Source organism: Oxyura jamaicensis, chromosome 3, assembly GCF_011077185.1.
Source record: "Oxyura jamaicensis isolate SHBP4307 breed ruddy duck chromosome 3, BPBGC_Ojam_1.0, whole genome shotgun sequence".
NCBI classification, from domain to species: domain Eukaryota; kingdom Metazoa; phylum Chordata; class Aves; order Anseriformes; family Anatidae; genus Oxyura; species Oxyura jamaicensis.
In genome coordinates, this window is record NC_048895.1 from 26,989,900 (window position 1) to 27,010,481 (window position 20,582).

The 20,582-nt window shown below is 41.2% G+C and overlaps 1 protein-coding gene and 1 long non-coding RNA gene across 2 annotated transcripts in view; one reads left to right on the top strand and one right to left on the bottom strand.

Moving 5' to 3' along the window:
- The window catches only part of KCNK5 (potassium two pore domain channel subfamily K member 5), a 37,560-nt gene extending 18,580 nt beyond the window's left edge, over nt 1-18,980 (bottom strand). Inside the window, exon 1 of the mRNA XM_035322021.1 lies at nt 18,149-18,980. Coding sequence (XP_035177912.1) covers nt 18,149-18,334 — 186 coding nt within the window. The 5' untranslated portion in view covers nt 18,335-18,980. The remainder of the gene's footprint in view (nt 1-18,148) is intronic.
- Nucleotides 18,173-20,112, top strand: LOC118164475. Its single transcript, XR_004749517.1, has 2 exons — nt 18,173-18,308; nt 19,007-20,112. It is a non-coding gene; the product is annotated as an uncharacterized LOC118164475 (long non-coding RNA).
- Nucleotides 20,113-20,582: the final 470 nt, after the last annotated feature.

The following is a 20,582-nucleotide window of genomic DNA, read 5'->3' on the forward strand; positions in this document are numbered from 1 at the left end:
CAAGGCCAGGCTGGATGGGGCTTTGGGCAACCTGGTCTGGTGGGAGGTGTCCCTGCCCATGGCAGGGGGGTTAAATTAGATGGGCTTTGGGGTTCTTTCAACCCCAAATCATTCTGTGATTCTAAGATATCTCTGAGAGATAGTTTGTCAGATAAGTTAATTAATTCCTACTTGCAACTAAGTTATATCAAGGTAGCTGTTCTTTTCAAATTTTCCACTGCCTGGCCCCAGAATAACCTGTACGTATAGAGAGAGTTTAAACAAGAGCATCATTCCTATGGGCTAGTACACTACTGCATACGGGCTCCAGGACTTTTCAAGAATTTGAGGAGTGGAGTTTCTCAAAAGCACTTGTGTTTCTATGCAACACAATCAGAAATAAATCTTAAGGAATAATACTGTTATAGGTCTCTACCTTTATTAGGGTAATGGCCTAAAAATCCATCCTGCCCTTGCAAAAGGGATGTTCTTTCTATTTTCCTAAATAGAAAGGAGCTGTCCCCCACCTTCTCCCAAGCACTGATGGCAGCTTTTTCCTCCCCCTGTGGCATCGTTATTTTAACTCAACACCAATTATGCATATTAAACCAGGCAGGAAGTTGTTAGGTATATTGAGTCTCAAAGGGAACAGAGCACATCTGAGCACCGGATTTTGTTTTACATTCTTGCAAGTGCAATGTATGTGTGGAAACAATGTCAAAAAGCTAACATTTGTAACAGAGAATAATCATCAAGTTTTTTAATTCAAAACTACTAACATAAGCAATCTGGAGAAGAGGGGAAATAATTTTCTCAGCCTGCAATGGGCATTCTCACTGAAGACAGCATTGCAGGCACAAACATATTAAACCACTGTTCTTACTCCACACCCTACCTAGCTGGAAAAAAGAACCAGGGTAAAGAATGCACATTTGTCACAGATAGGGACACTTGTTACTTCATTCTTCTAAGTGCTCATTTGTTTTCTTCTTGTTAAGCTTACAATTTAACCAGATTAAGTGATCCTTTGAAAAGGCAATCTGTTGATTAACCCATATTGTGCAGAACAAGTCATGCTCTTCAAGAACAATCTCAATTTATTAACCAAAAATAGCTCTAATTGGTCCAAGACCGGGAAGGAGGGGAGAGGGAAGAGGTTTATACATGTAAAATTAAAAGATATATGATTTAGCCTGGCTTCAGCTTGTTATCGGAAGGTCATGCAATAAATCAAGAATTCAGAGGAGACATAAAGAACCAACTTTGTACTTGCTTGAACCTGAAGACTCATAAAAAATTCAATTGTAGCTAGTATTTATGAGTCCAGAGGCCTCAAGACACAGTCCAGTGGAAACAATTTGTGAGTCTACAGTCAAATTAATTCCACATTATTTCTTGGGTATAGAGAAGGTAAGCAATTGTGCCAGCAACTCCCTGCTTGGAAAGATGATCAAAATTAGACAAAGTATGAGCAGGATTAAATTCACAGGATACAGAAAAAAAAAAAAAATTAGAAGTAATATCTTGGGCATTTCTATGGTGCCAGCATTAGGTCTTCTGAATATTCCACTCTCCTCCCTCCATCTGCCCATAGCCAAATTAAAGCCAGATGTTCATGAGCTGACCATTCCAGTAGTTAATATAGATGTAAATGCTGATATCTGCTCTGAATTGTACCCTACCTACAGCTAGCCCTTATGTTGCTTGTGTGTGGAAAAAGTGAGTCTTAGTATTCCTGTAATGCAGTGAAACACTACCTGCTCAACCACCCTTATTTACTTGGTCAAACAGCAACTTTCACTGCCATCCTGGGAACTAGAACCACTGTCTCTTCATTCCCACCAGGGTGAGCACCAGCTTTTCAAAGTTTATGCTCTGAATGGAAAGTTACAGCTCAGTAATAAATCTAATTGAGAGCGCTCACCTGAGGACAAGTTACTTCCCAATATACAAGTGCATTCTTGTTTTAACTTTTGTCCCTTGGCATTTGGAACAAGGACGAATAGAGTGTTAAAAGAAATGGAAAATATCCTGGGAAATGATCCCCACTGACATGGCAAAAGAATTGTCTCTTGTGGGACAAACAAGTGAGCAAGGATTAAGTTTACCACTCAGTCCCCCTGGCTTCCCAGATTTTACAATACCTGCAAAATAACAGAGAAAATAGTTCCAGGAAAGGGCATTGATTTAACAGAAACATATACAATATGATCACTTGCCCACAGAAGAGAACCACTGGAAAATCATCTGATTTGGCTGAATTACGTCCTCCCACAAGAGACAGCAGGGTGGCAAAACACAGCTTAACATTTGTCGAGTTGGTACAAATTCCTTTTCCAGTCTATGCTGTGGATAGAGGTTCTCCTTCAATCAACCTAAAGTAAGAGGAGTGTTCAAAACTTCTGTATCTTGAAATTGGACCTTATTGCCCTTGAAAGCAATATAGGTTTTGTAATTGATTTTATTTAGAGAAGATAAGGTCTTATACAGCTAGAACATGGGCTGCGATAAGCTCCAGCAGTGCTGTAAGCACAGAAGTAATGACATCGAAGTAGTGACAGAGCAGTCAGCAGGCAGACTGACCATATCTTCCACAGTTCCAGTTTACTGGCAGTGTCTCAGTCCTTATAAAGGAAAGGTCTGATGCCATCCTTGCTGTTACCTGTGGACTTGGGCACCCTGTAAATCTGGTGACATTATAGACTTTGACATGCCTTAAGTATACAAACACCTTTTTCAGATATTTATTGCATGGCTGATTTGACAGGCCTGCAAACAGACCTGACCAACTGTACGCAAGTAAATTGTATCATCTTGTTATTTTCAAGGAAAATATCTTAGTGAAGAACCTTTTTCAAAAAAAAAAAAAAAAAAAAAAAGAATTGGTATTTTAAAAGCCTGACTTAAGATGTTCTAGGCACCTACCACAATTTATTTTGCCTTTCCTTTCTCATTCCCTGACAAATGCCAGCAGCAGTAAGTGCAGGGGGAAATACGCTTTTCATTACGTCTCACGCACCCAATCATACTTTTTAGGTATTTCAAAAACAGAAGCACATCAATAAAGACAAAACAACAAAGCGTTAAATGGTTGAAACCCCTTTCCTTGATGTATTACTGCTATTCAGAAAAACATTGGTGAAACTCAGCTGTCATGATTAGCACACTTCTAGTCAAGTGCTTCCAGGAAATGGGAGCAGAAGCAGACGGGACAGGAGAATTAGGGGACTCTAGTATGGGCCAGTCAAAGCAATTTGGACTGCAGAAATGAGAGCTGAGAAGGGATGGAAAGCGCTGTCTTTGTACTAAATCAGAAACAGGAATGTAAGGCAATAAATAACAAAAGCCATTTAAATGAAAAACAGTGTCAGTAAAAGAACAAAATAAATTGAGCGTGAGCAAAATTAAACTGTAAATTAAAACAAGTTCTCAACTTAAGTAATAGTTTTTAATCAACTCATTAAGCGTGGTAGTGTAGATGAACTTCCCCATCTAAACCAAGCTCCAGCTTAACAGTGGTTGGTTAATTTTAATGAAAATATTTCTATGATGTGGTGTTGCAGGTAAGATTTCAGATTTGAAATCCTTATTACAATTACAATGTGTTGAGAAGAGTATTATTGTCCTACAGTAACATCCTCTTAGTAACAAAGAAAAGGAGTACTTCAGACAGAGGTTATAAGAGAGAGTAAACAATGTCACCCTTTTCTGTGGCACCATTCAAAGGCATACAGGAGTTTATTCTCGAGGACTGGCGTAGGCTGATATAAAAGCTGAAGAGTAAAATAGGTTACTTGAGAAGAAACAACCATACTGATAAACAGAACATTAAAACCTTAGCAGCATCAGCATGATTTATATTTTTTGTGGAAGACTTTTAACAAGTTTTAAAAGTCTCTCAATACGGCCCAACCAACATGAAATACTTGTCATTTCCCTTACTGGGTACACAAGTGGTTCTCCAAGTAGGAGACAACACCTTCCTGATTTTGTAAAGCCTCATCATGAGATCACATTTATGAGAAGCACAAGTCAAGATTACTGATTTTGTAGTGATAATTTGCACTCATTAGTTGTACAAAGTGCTGCTTTACTGAAGGTTTACAGCCGGCTGTTATGTCTACTGCTATCGGACAAAACACAAGAGCTGTCCTCTTCAGATTAAGCAAATTTTGCATGAAAATATTCCAGCTGATAATGTAAACAGAAGCCTAATCAAGGACTGCAGTGGAACACTACACAACTCAAAGAGAAGTGAAGAAGGGTAGGTCTGCATCTTTTTGTTCCATTTGCCCTTGCAGCTTTCATTTATAAACAACTATTTCACAAAATAGTAATTTAAAAATAGACAGCTTGAGAAATTTTCAGTCAAAAGGCACATAAGCATTTTTTTAAAATCATATTGTGTACATGTGTTTGTGGAAACCTACTGTACTTGGTCCAACACGGATTTGGATAATGCTTATTGATTTCACGGTCTGCAACAAGTTCTGTGTTTTGCCTTTTTCTCCATCCTCATGGAAACTCCCAGTTGTATTCCCAAACTACCTCTACTGAAAGGAATGTCAGTGTCTGAGGCTTCAGTTTTCAAATAGCAAATTCAACAATGAGGCCACAAAAGGAGGTTCAGCCCAAACAAGGCTGGACCTAAGCACAAGCCTTTTCATCCTTACCAAGGGGAATGAGGCCAAACAAGCACTGCTCATGTGACTTTACAGAAAAGCTGTGAGTAGTCAGGTCTTTGGAGATATTTCTTGCTGTTTCTGTGCCTAAAGTGTGTAATAGTGAAGCCTGTCATGGCTATATCGGCAATTTTCATTTACAGATTGCATCATGTAATCAAATCCCTTAGAAAAGCACAGAAGAACTTAAAGGCACCGTTTGGTCAGAAATCAGGTAGTCTTAATCTGCTATGGGGTGATATATATATATATATTTTTTTTTTTTGGCAAATTGAGTAGTTACTTTTGAATAGCTTAAGTTTCCCCTCACTACCAATGCCTCTCAAACACAGCATCATAGAAGCTTAGTAGACTCATGTGTCTTTTGCAGGTTTTAAATGGTCCAAATAACTTCATTTGCCAGTCCCAATGAACTACAGAAGACAACCTTCATATGCATTAGTCAGCCAGCAGATCCTGATGCTAACCTTCTTTTTGCATTAAGATCTAGCTAGCAGCACTCTTTATTAGTGACCACCCAGCCAAGGTGTGTGAAAAAATGAGATTAAGTGCAAAGTACTGTAATGACAAATAATTAATTCCCCTGTAATAAACCCGAGTTCCATAATATTTTCTATTTTAGCACAAATAAAATCATATTGATACTTAGGTGGTAAGAGCTCATTAAAAAAAATTGAGCTCTACTTCCATTCTGCAGTAAAACTAGGTGTTACTGTTTCCTCTGGAAAAAAAGTTCTAATTTGTAGGGGTATTAACCTTTTGGAGGCTCGTCAATATTTTTACAGCATGCACTTTTTAAGACCTGGTTGTGTATCATGTATAGCATGAACAGTTAATTTTCCTATAAGTCATAATTCATATGACAAACAATGTGAGGGATATTAATGGAAAGAGATCAACAAGGTTATTTCCTTTTGTGGCTTTCTGCAGAGTTAAATAATAAGTGAAACTCATAATTCAGCAAATTAGTTAACTGGAACGATTTTGTCATAGCAGAATTGAATGCTAAAGCTTACCTAATTGTGATACTTGCAGATCCTATGCTTGAATGAACTAAGTGCTCCTTAACTTTATTTTCCCCTTTCACTTATGTGCAATGGACTTAAACATCAACAGTTTTGAAAAGGCTACTGGCTTCTTTGAAAGATCATGACTACAACGTTTGACATTTCATATGGATTTTTTCCCCACTATTAATTTCAGTACTAGATTCCAATTTAATGAACTAGTTAATAAGCTATTTTGATGAAAAGCACATTCATTGCTTTACCAGCATTCCCTTGCTTTTGTGATTAATGCAATTATAGAACTGTTTCCTCTTCACTTTCCCAAGTTCCACATAGACATGTTTTGAAGACAAATTAACTAAAGGTTACTGCTGCATGAGAGCTGCAGCTGTTCTGCAGATGCTGAGCGCCACAACTTTTCTTTGGCCTCAGAAGATTACTGTCATTCAGAAATAAAACATATCAGAGGGTTTCATAGCTTTCATTAATATGGTTTAACTTTGAGAGCTCCTGTGTTATATAAAAGGAGTTATACCACTCCTTTTCTTGGTTGGAAAAAACAGGTATTTAACAACTCTTACATTGCATCTACTGCTTCAAGAAGCTGTAAAGCAGTAATAGCAGATTAGGCTTCCTTCCTATCTGAATACATACATGGTGGCTGATGGAGCCAACTCCCCTTTAGAAGAGTTTTGGAAAATGCTGTTGTCCCCATTTCACAGATAAGAAAGTGGAAGAAGAGTCAAGAGTTTAATCTAGCCCTCACACCAGTTGGTGATCTGTGTAAGGCAGGAGTAGAACCAGACCACATTTACATGAGTCTATTACAACAGAGCTGTTACCGATTGGATAAATAGATGCTAACCCACACAGCAGTCTGAATTTCCAGAATAATGTTTTTCTGTTTAGCTGAAATTACTTTAAGTAGATTTAAGTTAAATCAAAATACTAATCCTAGTGTCAGTTAAAACAGTTTATGGAGATTAATTTGCTAGCTGGAGAGAGGTTGGACCATATCTTTGTAATACTGCTTTTTATTCTTATTATTTTCTTTCTACAGACAAGGCCTAAAGACGTAGAGCAGCAAACAAATCAATCTCTGCAGATTTTACCCACCTATAAAATGGTATAGACTGGAGTATTTCAACATAAAAACTTTGATACTTCACAAAAGGGGAAAGGGGAATTTGAGTTTAGAGTGAAGCTTCATTCCCCCGATGCCTTTAGTGTAAGAATAGTTCATTAGTACAAGACAAACACAGGTGATCCAGGCTTGATAATTTTGCTTATAGAAGCCTAAAAATGTCTTTCAACTCATTGAATGAATTGCAACATAAATTAATATTGCATATTATATAATATTATGCCACCAATAATGTTATCCCAACCCCCCCCCCCCCCACCATTTATAGCCTTGTATAAAAAAAATGCATCAGATTAAGAAAATCCCAACAGCTTCTAGGATTAAAATGTTACAGGTTTTTAGATTTCATTCCCCAAATTTCAATACAACATTAAAAGTCTTGATTCTCTGAACATAAACTAAAAGGTGCTGTTGGAGAATGCTGGTAATTTCATATATCTCATTTCCTATTTAATAGTCTATCTTAAGGAAAAAGAAGGAAAAAAGAAAAAAGCGGGTTCTAGTAAAACAGCTTATGCTGGTCTGACACTTCAGTGACCATACACATGCTAGAATAAAAATCTTATTTTTCCTCTGACAGCATCAACTCAATGAAACAAAACTAAAAGTGATCAGACTTGGGTGGAGCAGAGCACTAAGTATAATGACATTTTTTAATCAAGCAGACTTTTGAACCACACAACAGGAGCAAGAGCCACGCTGTAACACTGTAGGCCATTAACTCTTTGGGGCCATAACCTTTACTAACTCACCTCGCTAAGCCAAACAAAAAGGTTTCCAGGGTAGTTTTAAGTCAACCAAAAACTTTACATAACCTCAACCGCACTGATCTCTCTCCCCGTATCATTCCATCAGACAGCAGGAGGAGGCAAGGCAAGGCAGGCTTCCAACATCAACTTGGACAGGATGCTTTGTAAGAATAGCAAGGTGATGGGTTTATGTTAGAGTAGCAGCAAGGGAAAGAAACTGCCACAGAAACAGTATTTGCTTTGACACTTTTGTTATTATGTATTTAGCTTTATCCATGGCATAACTTAAAGCAGAATTTGGTTATGTACTACAACCCCCCCAGTCCTTCTCAAAGATCAGTCTTGAGCTGATCTAGCATTGAAGGAAAGGAGAAAAGGCTACTCTGGACAAATGTTTTCAAATATAAATACAGAGATCTGCCAGCACAGTTACGGCAGGATATGAAGATATGTGATCAGTAACTAAGATAACTGTGCTGGGGAACGGCCTGATCTAGACACTCTCAGACCTGTAACAGAGTAAATTCCCAAGCGTATCTATCTTGTTCCACGCGACGGGGGTGTGAATTTGACTGGTAGTAATATCACTTTGTTGGTAAGAGCTGCCTAGGCATCAGAATATTTCTTAAACAGTTATATCAGCATACATAAACCCTGTTTTTGCAGGAATAGTAGAACTTTAAAATCACTTGTGCATGTACACTGGAGCAGTCTTTTGCTATTTTATTATGTTCAATGCTACGCTGCTATGTACACAGAAGAGGATCTTCCCATGTGAGCTTCCAATCTGTAACTTGGACCAAAACCAAAATAAACAACAAAAAAAGAGTACATACAGAACTAAAAGATTATCAATTTTTTGAGGTATTATCACGTTTAGTTCCTGAGCAAAAACTGGTGGCAAAAAAGTCACTACATATATCCTGTATAATGTGTATTGAATAAGCAAAGTTTTTCAACTGAAAAATCTTTAAGCAAACTTGTTTCTCAGCTTGAATTTAGCTTGAAAGTTTTCAATTGTTTTTGATGTAATATTAAGCTAGCAGGTCAATGATTAATTAGTCTTCAAATTGAGCTTTAGCAGTACTTTTTTTTTATGCCGTTTTTACATTTTTCACTCCTAGCCACCTGAATATCAAACCAGCTTTGCTTAGACTTTGCAGTAGCAGCATCCTACAAGCTAGTTCAGTAACTGTGATAAGAACATTTGACATGTCATTATGATGCTGTTTTGCATCTTACTACTGAAATCAAAAGGAAGATGGGAAATGCTCTAACAATTACCAAAAAGAGAATTTTCCCACTAAAAAACACAGAGAAGAAAATGAGTTCATACGATGCAGAACTGAGAAGGTATGGGAACCCACAAAGCCCAGCTTCAACCATCATCTACACACGGCATCGGTGACTTTGGAATGAATGAGGACACTACTACTTCACTTACTGTGTTTTACATATAACAGGTTGTATCCATTATTCACTCAGTTTCAGCAGAATTACTGCACTGAAAAATTCTGCTCATCTGGTACTTTAACCCTGACTCACACTCAGCATGCCCCCATTAGCAAACTACCAAACTGCACATATCCAGATTGAAAGTTTCCCATTTATATGTGCAGGTCACTCTGCTGTTGTTTAGCCCCAGCAGACCACTCAGCACCACCCTGCCACTCTGAGCATCTCCCCCTCTTCCTCCTCCTTTCCCCCCTGGTTTTATTGCTGAGCCACCTGGTATGGGACATCCCTTTGGTCAGCTGGGGTCAGCTATCCTGGTTGGGTCCCCTCGCAGCCCCTGGTGCACCACCAGCCTGCCAGCAGACAGTGCAGCTCAAGGAGCAGGAAAGGCCTTGGCCTTGTGGGAGGGAGGTAATACTCTATGCCCTGCTATTTCTCAACTGCCCCACCCTGGGGATGTTCAAAAGCCAAACCACCCTACTATCTTCTTGCTGCTCTATTACAGGAAGAGGATCAGCTTCCCAAGAACTGAAAGCTGTTACCAGTTCCTCAGAAGCCTGAGGCAGAGACACTTGCACTTTGCTAATCAGAAAAACCTCCAGCTTAAAAGCTGCTTAGCGTCCAAAACGCTCAGAAAGCCATCAAAACCACAGGAAAGCTTCAGTTACCTCAAATAAGTGAGGCAGTTTTCTTAAAATACACAAAATTCAGTTGTAAGCACCTAGTCGACACTCAGTGCGAAACTATTGGATCCTCACTACGAAACAAAAACACAGCTGTGGGGACATCTGCCCAAATTACCAACTGTCTATACTGTAGCTGAGCTGAGCAAACAAAGCCAAGGCACTCTCAAAGTGTGAACTGTTATCTTAAGAGGTAAAACAAAGACATCCAGGTTCATTTCACTCATCAAGTTGACAGCTTGAGGACCTTACGGAGACTATGTAGAAACTTCATGAGAAACTGCCTTTATGCTGCAGCTACAGCCAGCTAAAATACTACCTTGAAAATCTAATGCCACCATAGTAAATTACATAGAGACAAAATAGTTATCTACTGCTGTGCTGCTCTGATAGACTCAAATTCAGAGTTCCATATTCTTCCTTTCCTTCCCCTTCCCTCCACCCCAAAAACCCTAAAAAATTAAGTTGTAAACACAGAAGTACTATTCTAAAAGGGCAAATTGGCAGTGATCACTAGGAAGAGGTGAAAAGCTTTCAGACTGCACTGATACCAAGGAGAAAGCGTAATTTTCTAAACATGAACTCCAATGCCCTTCAAAAACCCTTGTGCCAAGGTGAACGTTGATTACAGAATTGCCGTCGATGACTGCAGTCACGTATGCACCACTTACACAGGCCCGAAGGCTGAAATTCTAACTTAACCAGCAAGTTATCATAGTCCAACTATTTAAGTTGGTTTTAACATATTAGCATCCCAGGCTGTAAAGCTCCTCAGCAGTAACTGTAACAGCTGCATCTGCAGCAGAGTATTGCAGCCAGACAGCTACAAGAGAAGCCGTGGAAGAAGTCAGTACCAGCACTAAGACCTCCCTGTTCCTTGGGAGCCTGGAGAAGACTCATCAGCCTCATGTCCATTGAAGGCCAGAGAAAACATACCTAGAGCTAAATCTTTATGTAAAAGAAGGGGGTTTAGATTAGTCATTAGGAAGAAATTCTTCCCTCTGAGGGTGGTGAGGCACTGGCACAGGTTGCCCAGAGAAGCTGTGGATGCCCCATCCCTGGAGGTGCTCAAGGCCAGGCTGGATGGGGCTTTGGGCAGCCTGGTCTGGTGGGAGGTGTCCCTGCCCATGAAGGGGGTTGGAATTAGGTGATCTTTAAGGTCCCTTCCAAGACAAACTACTTGGTGATTCTATGATGATGACTGATGACTTTGACATTTTAGCCAGGCCACCAAAAATACTATATCATAAATGACTATTATTTCCACCTCAGGACCTTCACAGACTTTTGCAGAATTACTTTCAGGTTCCATTAGCTGTCACTTGTAAGCCACCATCATCCACCAACTCCATGCCTTCCTCTGGAATCTAAATTAATGTTAAAGAGTGTATATCTTTGCTATTAAGGGTCAGAGTTCAGAGACCTGTGATAGGTCCAGCTGAGACCTCTTTATTTGCACCTGTTGTAACCTCAAAGAGGTTGTTGCTGGGTTTTGTTTCTGAGCAGCTGGAACTTGCTTACACAACATTTGCAAGATGCTGGCACAGAACAAAGTCAATTTAGTATTTGCCAATTTGCTCAATATGATCTGCTTCAACCTTTTTGCAAAGGCAGAAACATAGTCCTACAGATGGGTACAGCAACAACTGGTTCCACAGCAAGGATTAAAGGCAGGTCAATCATGAGAAACACTACCAATGCCCATGTTGGTAGAACATGATTTCAGATTCAGATTTTCAGATTCAGCAGAGGCTATGATATACCACTTGTTACTAGTTTCTTACTCCCTTGTCATTACTTAGGTTTCTTCCTTTTAAGAAAACAGTGTACAAGGCTTGAGTTTAAACATTTCAGAAGCTACTTCACACCCAACAGTTCCTTTGATCCACTGGAACTCACACAACACACAGAAAAACAAAAGGAAAAATATATAATAATTTCCTTACTCATTTGACTGTAAATGTAGCCGCTAGAGTAAGGCATGCCCAGGAGGGATTTCTCCTGCCTACAATTAAGATGTTGGTAAGTACATAATTAATACTGTAATATCTAAGACCTCTAATATAAAAACATGATAAAGTAAGTGCTTAGTGTTTTACAGAGAGGATCTGACAATACTAGGCTCTGCTGTTGAGGAACCTGAATCAGAAGACAGGAAACAAAGCAAGACAAAGTTACACCTACAAACTTATGCCATCTCTTCAATAAATAGATCTAGCAAAGACGAAGAGTGCATATCGCATGCCATGCTTTTAGGGGTTTAATCTGAATTCAAGTATGGCCCTCCTGAAGGTGTTTGTAGCAGCATACAGAACTTCAGGTGTTACCACAGTGGTATTTTAATTTAGATGAAGAATACACAAGAGCACAAGACTCACAGTTGTCCCCTATCAATGTCATGCTTCTCACTGTGGAACAGGGTCAGAGCATATAAGCTGAATTCATTTTGGACCAAACTAGACCTGAAGATGTACTCCATGAAGAAATCTAATACATGTGAGCTACTCGCTCATGACCATTCAATCCACAAGATCACACAAGAGTCAGCACAAAGTAAAAATCCCTGCAAATACAGACACTCAGCATCACGTCCATAGCACCAGACATTTTGTTCCCTGGATCTGCTCTTATTGAGCTGCACTACCTGCTGATATGGACAAAACTTTAGAGCATTTGGTTTCTAGTTTTCAACAAAAGATCAAACACAGAACATAATAAGAACAAAAAGATTATCCCAGTGGCATAAAAAGTAAATATTTTATAACTTTTCAAAAGCCCCCAGAAGACTGCAATGCCAGTTTAGTACAAGACAAATACACAAATGAAAGTTATGACAAACTTTGCCTCAGAAAATGATATTTTTCTGTTAAGCTATTGTTATTAAGGAAGTCTGAAAATGGAAAAATTCATTTTCCACCTGGGAAACAGTATCACAATCCTATTTTGCTTTCAAGACAGCTATCATGGGATTTAAGCATTGAACAGAGATAAGATAAAATATGAATTTCCACCTTTCTGGATATAGTTGGTTCATTTGAATTATATATATTTCAAGCAGTAGCATTCTTTCTTGCTTCCCAGCTAACCAAACCATTGACTGCCACTTGCAATCCAGCTTGGTTCTGGTTTTACACCACTACGTTAACATCTATGTGCAGTACCAGCACAAAATGCGATTGCTTTGAAGGTCAACACCACCCCAAGTACAACAATTCATTTTGTTTAATTAACATTAAGAGCAAAAGCAACAAATTGTTTTAAAATGGAAATCTACAGAAGTCATCGTTACACTATTTTCACTGGGTATAGAAGACATCCTACAATAACAATACATACAGTATGAAGCAAAGCAGGGGTTAAATGATCTTTTAGGACAACAGGCTGTTGATAAGCAACAAATCTACTTGCACACCATGCTCTCTAGAGCAGAGCTTGCCAGAAAACACACCTAGCAGCAGAAGGGAACATGTCAGGTAATACAAAGATTCCATCCCCAAAAGAATAGGACAACATACTAGAAGCACTCAAGGATTAAGTCCATGGCAGGAAAACTAGAACTTCTGATCGACTGCTATTGCTCCATCAGCAGAGAGTTGCAGCATATGCACTATCAGGTTTGTTTAACTATGTTCCAAGAAAGTTTAAACAATGTAATGGTTAAACAGGGAAAAGCCTGGAGGGACAAACAAAACACAACAGACAAGCATGCCTGGTTACATACAACTTTGCATGGGGGTACACAGAGAAAAACTATGGCATGAAGGACTACTGGCCTGTCCTGACTTTTCCACTTCTAAAGCTGCAGCAGCAATAACTCACAGGCTGAGATGACAGATACACTGTGGGCAGCAGTCCTGTATTTTAATCTCCATTCATCCCTGCTGAACTTAGAGGATGCAGAACTGAAGATACACATTTGGAAGCATCTGGCAATAGCTAATTCTTAGCTTACACTGTCGAGTTTTCAGGTGAGAGGTATTAGGTACCGCTGTCAACAGCTTTGTGGTTAAATATTTTAATTGGCAATCACTTGTCCTTGTCTGGTAGCTGCTCATTTTACTTTGTTCAGCCCATACAAAAGTCTTTGGAGGACAAATTGCCTGGCATTTCAACCAAGAAATACAGTATACAATTAGTATCCCTCACCTGCAATGCCTTAGATAGAAGGAATCAGGAAGTAAAAGCCCAAACAAACAAACCCAGAAGTCTGAAACCCTTCTAATTGTATTTGTGCACCTCCTGAAAAACACAGGGCAAAGGAAAAATTATTAAAAATATGCCTGCCTTAACTTTACACATGTGACCAAATCACTCTACAAACAATGAGGAAAACCTATAGTCCCTTTATTGAATGTTGAACTAATGAAAAGTATTTCAAAGTTAACTTTTTTTTTTTTTTAGAAAACTTGAGTTTGGAAGTGCACCTGTTAGTATTTGCAGGTGGAGAAGATATCCTGGCTTAAAAAAAAAATAAAAAAAATCAGAAGAGAAACTACTATTAAGCCACTTGAGGTTATTTCCTTTAGCATAATCCTCCTGTGTGCCAAGTATATCCTAGCAGAAGCTCTCCTTGAAAGTCTTCTAAATGTTTGTTCACAGCACTGGGCTCTGAGTTTAAACATTTAGTTTCCTAAAGCTCTTTGTCACGCCTGTTTACAGTCATGTATATTTTTCAAATAAATACCTCATTTATTTGTTCTTATACTCAGTAAGTTTATGTGCTTCTCCTAAATTAAGCCAGTTTCTCTTTTCTTTTTATTACTTTTTTTTTTTTAAGTAACCATTTTCACTTCTCTTTAAATTCTTCCCTTTCTTTTCACCAGCCTTGAGGTTTATCAGTGGGAAGCATTTAATTTATTGATGACTGTGGTGGGCCAGTAAAAGAAACTTCCCAGTAAACAACATGTAGCTCAGTGTTGCAAACCTTTGCTCATATGAATAGTGACATGAGGGTCAAGAGGGCTCCTCCTTGGATGAATAGCTCCTTTATCATTAAGCTGATGTTTCACAATCAGGATGGAGCAATAAAGAGTAAAAGTAAGGAACTAGAGAACAGGGAAACAACTGCATTGCCTTACATTTGCTTCTGTCGTCAAAACTCATTCCTACAGCAGGGTGGGCAAAGGTGTCATCACTGTGGGTCTCACAGCCTTCTTCCTCTTCCTCCTCCTAGAGTCCCAGGACAGACTCTGGGCCACAGCCGCAAGGAATAAGTGTAGACAATAAACCGTAGACTTTTATCAACCAGACTCTACACAGTCCAGAGTCAGTCACTTTTAACATAAGACTCTAAATAGCATTACTTCAATAAGAGTTTAAGGAGTACTTCCATTATACGTTATAATTAGGGTAAGTAATATGGCACTTAAAATAATTGAAAGCGAACTGATTCTTCACATGATTTCTAGGTGCTCTTTTTAAGCTTACTTTTAGACTTTTTAGGATTGTGACAAAACAGACTTTCTTTCTAGTATATCCTAAAACACTCAGCTTGTGAGCTTTGTGAAAGTGTTTGTTAAACATTTCAATAAAAGTTTATTGCAGTGTATTTGTACTGTAATCAGGTGTTGTGAAATCTTCTATTACAGAATGCCAGCTTTAGACAGTATTTGACATAATACAGCCCCCTTAATAATCACTTGAATTGTTGGTATAAACATACCAGTCCGTACATGAATTGAAAGTCTGTGCTGATAAAAACAAAAACCAAAAACGAGTAGGTTAAGTGGTTAAGATCTCCCTACACATCTAACTTTGCAGCCATTCCACACACTTTCCATTACACTTAGAGCTAACATAAGGCTGAGATGAACACATGAGCTAACCTGGGTGGGGAACAAGGGCAGCAGAGAGATCTGTCTCTGAATAAGTCAGTCCTTGTCACCTTTCAGCTTGCTTCTGTAAACAAAATCGAATTGTTAGTTCAACTTGAACATTTCTTGGCATCCTTGCATTTTACCATTTAAAATCTTATCTCTGATGATATTTGCTAAAAAATAATAATAAAAAACTTTATCTAGTGTGTTTTAAATTGGGATATTAAAGAGAATATCAGAGAAGTAATTAGAAGAGCTGAATGTGGCTCCACAGACCATTAGTGGGCACCACAAGAGAGATAAAAGGCTTTGAAACGAATGAAGGCCATGAAACAGGAGGCAAAAGCTGAGAAATGGGTCAAGTCATGCAAAATCTCAGGAACTAGTTCAGCGATTCCATGGAAGATGCTCAGAGGAGCAAAACAAAAGAAGCGTGGATTAGGAAAAACATACATGTTTTAAAATCAACAACATTGTGGATGAATTGTAAGAGAATAAATTTGGGGGGGTTAATATGAGAGCAGGGTGATCAGGATTTGCCAAAAGAGAACAGAGATTTATAATGTTTAAAAGAATTGGCAGAACCCAAGAGAAAAAGCATAGATAGTGCTTGACAAAGGACTGTTACAAATACTATTTACAGTATACTTCACAGCTTATTCAAGATGAAATCGTGATGACCTCATACGATTATTTTTTTCTCCTGTCTTTGTATCAGCTGGGCTAGATTTCACCCTGCCATTCTCTGTAGGAAACACTACTTCCCTCCTTCTCACGACTTCTCACACAAAATAAGAACAGCAACAGAAGTACAAGCCTAGATGAAAACAAGCAGTGAAGTTTCCAGTTACCGAGAAGAGTAAAAGAAGAGCGAGCTAAGTTTTACGTTTTAGCTAAACTGGGCTTAAGAGGAGAACAGAATATCTAAACGTGATCATCAGACCAGCAAGGTCAGATGTGGAAAATAAGGTATAATTGGAAGCAGTACAGAGACAAAACAGAAATACACCAGGAGCTAACACGCTGAAGAGGGAAGGCCCTCCTCAATGAGGTGTGCAGAGGTACTCAAAACAAATTCTTTGATCTGCCCACAGTTTGCCTTATACTACTTCTCCTCACTAACTCTGCACCCATCACCACTCTACAATGTGCTATAGTCAATCCTAATGGACTAACCTATAACTTCTTTCCTGGTCATTTTATATTTTAAGAAAAAAAATCTTTCTGCAACTTCAGGATCAGTTGTGATAAAGGTCATGGAAAAACACTAGCTAAATGATTCCCTCATACCAACGTCAATTTCATTCTAAACTGAGCCAGGTTTGGATTCTGAATGATATCTACAGCAAGTCAAGCACACTAGGCTTAAGGTACACCCCAATCCAGATAAGGTTTTTCTCTCAGGGATCTTGGACAGATTTAGGATAACCTAGGCTAAGATTTCAGTGAGATTCCAGTACAGCAAAGGCATCCTCAAAAGCACAGCACGTCTTCCATTTTCCGACATCCCTCCACAATTTCAAGCCTCCATCCACCATTCCACTCTATACCACAAAGTCGTACTTAATGGGGTACTGAAACAGTAACAAGGACACTGCCAACAGAAAGCTCTGCTATCTGAAGCAGACAGAAAGCAGCCACCAACCGAAGGAAGAATACTTAAACCACAAACTTTTAGAACCAAGATCCATACCCTCTTCTAAGCTTGCACAGTATCGATTACGCCAACAGTCATGAGTCATTTTCCCCGTCTTCTGTTTTTTAGCATTTTAGTAGACTTTTTAGTGAATTTAAAAATAAAGTTTTTAAAAAACCCGAAACACAATTACCATGAGGTCCAGTCATCTGAACATCTCTGAAATAAAGTCCCAAGGGACTCGTTTCCACCACTGGAGCCCCGCGTATCCGATCAGCCTATTTTCCACAGTTCACCGGTGCTGGCCACCATCTTTTAATGGACACCACGTCCATAAAAAGACACTAACCAAGTTTATACTACTCTGCGATTTAATACATGCTATTGATTAACGATTAGATTTGAAGAGGCGTTCTGCCAGATAAGAGGGAGAGGACGATTAATCCGCTCTGCATGCTTAGAAAGAGGTCTTTGGGCTGAAGTGGAAGAGGGCTGCAAGCATCCCTGGGTGCGAGGCGCTCATCCCTGCGTGGCCTGAACTTTTCTTCAGCTGCCCCGACTGACCCCTCGGATCTGCACTCAGCGCCCAGACAACTCACAACGAGGGCATTCAGTACGGGGGAAAAAAAAAAAAAAAAAAAAAAGGAAACAACTAGATACAAGTCCAGCCCAAACAGAAGAGGCTCAAGACGCTCTGCTTCACCTTCCCCCCCTCACCCACGAGGGAGGGAGCCCCTCGTGTGGGCCAAGCGCCGCAGCGAGCAGCTCGGTGCTGGTCTGGCAGCGAACCGGGGGCTCCCTTCTCGCCCCGATCGCGGGCCCCAGGGCTCGGAGCTTTCCTCGGGGCGGCTCCAGGCTCGGCGGGGACGGGACCGCCGCTGGCTCTCCCCGGGGTACCCGGCACAGCCCCTGCCCAGCTCCCGGCCCCGGTCCCGGTCCCGGTCCCGCCCCGGGGCGCCCGGCGGCACCTGCTGCCGCCCGGCCGCCAGCCCGGTACCTGCAGGATCTTGTCCAGCCCCTCCTGGCCCAGGCAGGGGAACTGCTTGAGCAGCTCCGTCTTCTGCCGCTTGTAGTCGTCGGTGGCCGAGCGCCAGTGCGGCTCCTCCAGCACCTCGAAGATCGCCGCCCCGATGGACAGGTAGAAGATGATGGCCGAGGTCAGCAAGGGGCCCCTGTCCACCATGGTGCCGCCGGCGTTTGAGGCGAGGAGAGGAAGAAGAGGGCCGGGGAGGGCGGGCGGAGCGCGGCGGGCGGGCCGGGGAGGCTGCCCCGCGTTGCGGCCGTGGGTGCCCGCGGCCGCCCCTGACACCTCTGCCTTGCCCCGCCGTGCGCCGCGCCGCCTCTCCCGGCCGCTGCCGCTTTCCCTTAGAGCCTTCCACACTCCCCTCCCACTCTCCTCCTCCCTCGCTTCTTCTCCTCCTCCGCTCCTCTCCTCTCCCCCCGGCTTGCCTCCTTCCCCCGCTTTTTTTTTTTTTTTTTTTCCTTCTTTCTTTTTTTCTCTCCCCTCCCTCCTTCAGCAGCGATTTGAATTTGGTGCCCTCCCGCTTCCTCCCCCTCCGCCCAGCCCCAGCGTGCGCATGCGGGGCTGCGGCCGGGGGAGCGGCCGGCGGGGCGCCCCGAGGTGCTGCCCCCGGCTGGCCCCGGCTCTGATCCCGGTCCTGGCCCCGATCCCGATCCCAAACCCGTTCCCGATCCCAGCCCTCACCAGCCCGTGAGGGGCCGTGCCGGGGAGAGGAGGGTGCGCGACCTCCCCGCCGCCGTTGGGAGCGGGTGTGGGGGCCGCTGAGGTGAGCCCGGCCCCGCTTCCCTCAGTGACTTTTTGTTATCGTCGCTGTTACTTGACTCATCCCGCCAGGTTCCCCGGAGGTTTTCCTTTTCGACGCTGGAAGGTTGTGAAATGAGGCGTTAGGCAAAACGCTGGAGGAGAGGCGGCAGCAGCTCTGAGGAGGACAGAAGACGGGCGACAGGCAGGCTTTGCCCTTGCCCCAGGATGTTGTCCGTGGGTGTTATGGACCCTTCAGCACAAGAACAGCTTCTCCCTTCCATCGTGCATTTTGTACACTCGATAAATCACACGTTTGCATATGCACCCATGTGTGTGGGCCTGTGAGTTTCCATTAGATGTTCAGACGCTCTGGGGTGAAGTTCACCAGCTTGCCACGCTCATGGAGCCCTTCCCAGGAGCCTCTCACGGCCACGCTCCTCCACAGTCGTACATCAGGGCTGCTGGAAGTGGGGTTGAATGGTCAGAGGAAGATCAAGTCAGTGATGAGATAGAGCTGTGTGTTACATGATGTGGCAAAGGGCTCCTGGAGTGCATGCAGTTCGTGTTAGGAATGCTGTTATTGTGGCATAACTTAATTCCCCGACTCCCCTAGCCCTCTTCCCCCTAGACAGCAAGAAAATGGTCAAAAATGCAGGGGTGTCCAAAGGATTTTGAGATGCTTAGGTATGTCAGCTGGAGTCCACACACCAAAGGGCTGAGGTTAGCCTGCTGAAATTCCCATGTGGCCCTCATTGAAATGGGAGGAGGGAGAATGGAGAAAACTGGAAAGAGGAAGGAAACAATGAGAAAATACACAACAAAGTATGAGAAAGGAAAAAGGAGAACATGTGGAAGGCAAAGGAACTGCCTCGGTTAGGAGGTATCCAGAGACACCTATCTGTAAAACATTGACTCATGCCAAATGGATGCTCTTGTGAGACTGCCCACAGAAATTTACATGGCCCTTAAGCAGTCCTTCCTACTAGCTTGTACAGAGCTCGATGAAAATACATCTGCCAGAGGTTCCTGGCAGCTTAAAAAGCAGGACTGGAGAAACCACAAAATCCACAAGCATGTTACGTGATCAGCATCATGCTTTTTTTGCATGGGATTCCCCAGTTATGTAAAGGCAACATTAAGAAGACAAAAGGATTGCCAAACTGTAGTAGTAAAAAAAAAAAGAAAAAAAAAAAATATGTGCTAGAAGAAAGATCAAGTAGAAGGTGGCATAATACACATTTTAAAAATAATGAATGGTATAGGGACACTATAGTAACTTCTTTTAAAGCAAAAATGGGGGGTGTTTCATGAAGTTGTAAGGCAGAACTCTTAATTAAAAGGAAAAGAAGGATTTCATGAGGCATGATTATTGCAGGAAAATTATTCCCAGGTGCTATCATTTAGCCCAAGAGCTTTGCAAAACTTGAAAAGCCATTGGCCATATAAATGAATAATGTGAGCATCCATCATTGCCTTACTTACAGATTTAAAATTAAAGTTAAAAAGGTTAAGGTATGTAAAAACTCAAAGCAAGTGACTGAAAGCATTAAGCAAGAAGTTTCCCATAGGGTGAACTATGATATAATTCTACTTCTGGTGTTCTTGCACCTTCTTCTGAATCACCTGCAAGTGGTTAGGATATTCCAACAGCAGGAACAGTAGTCTG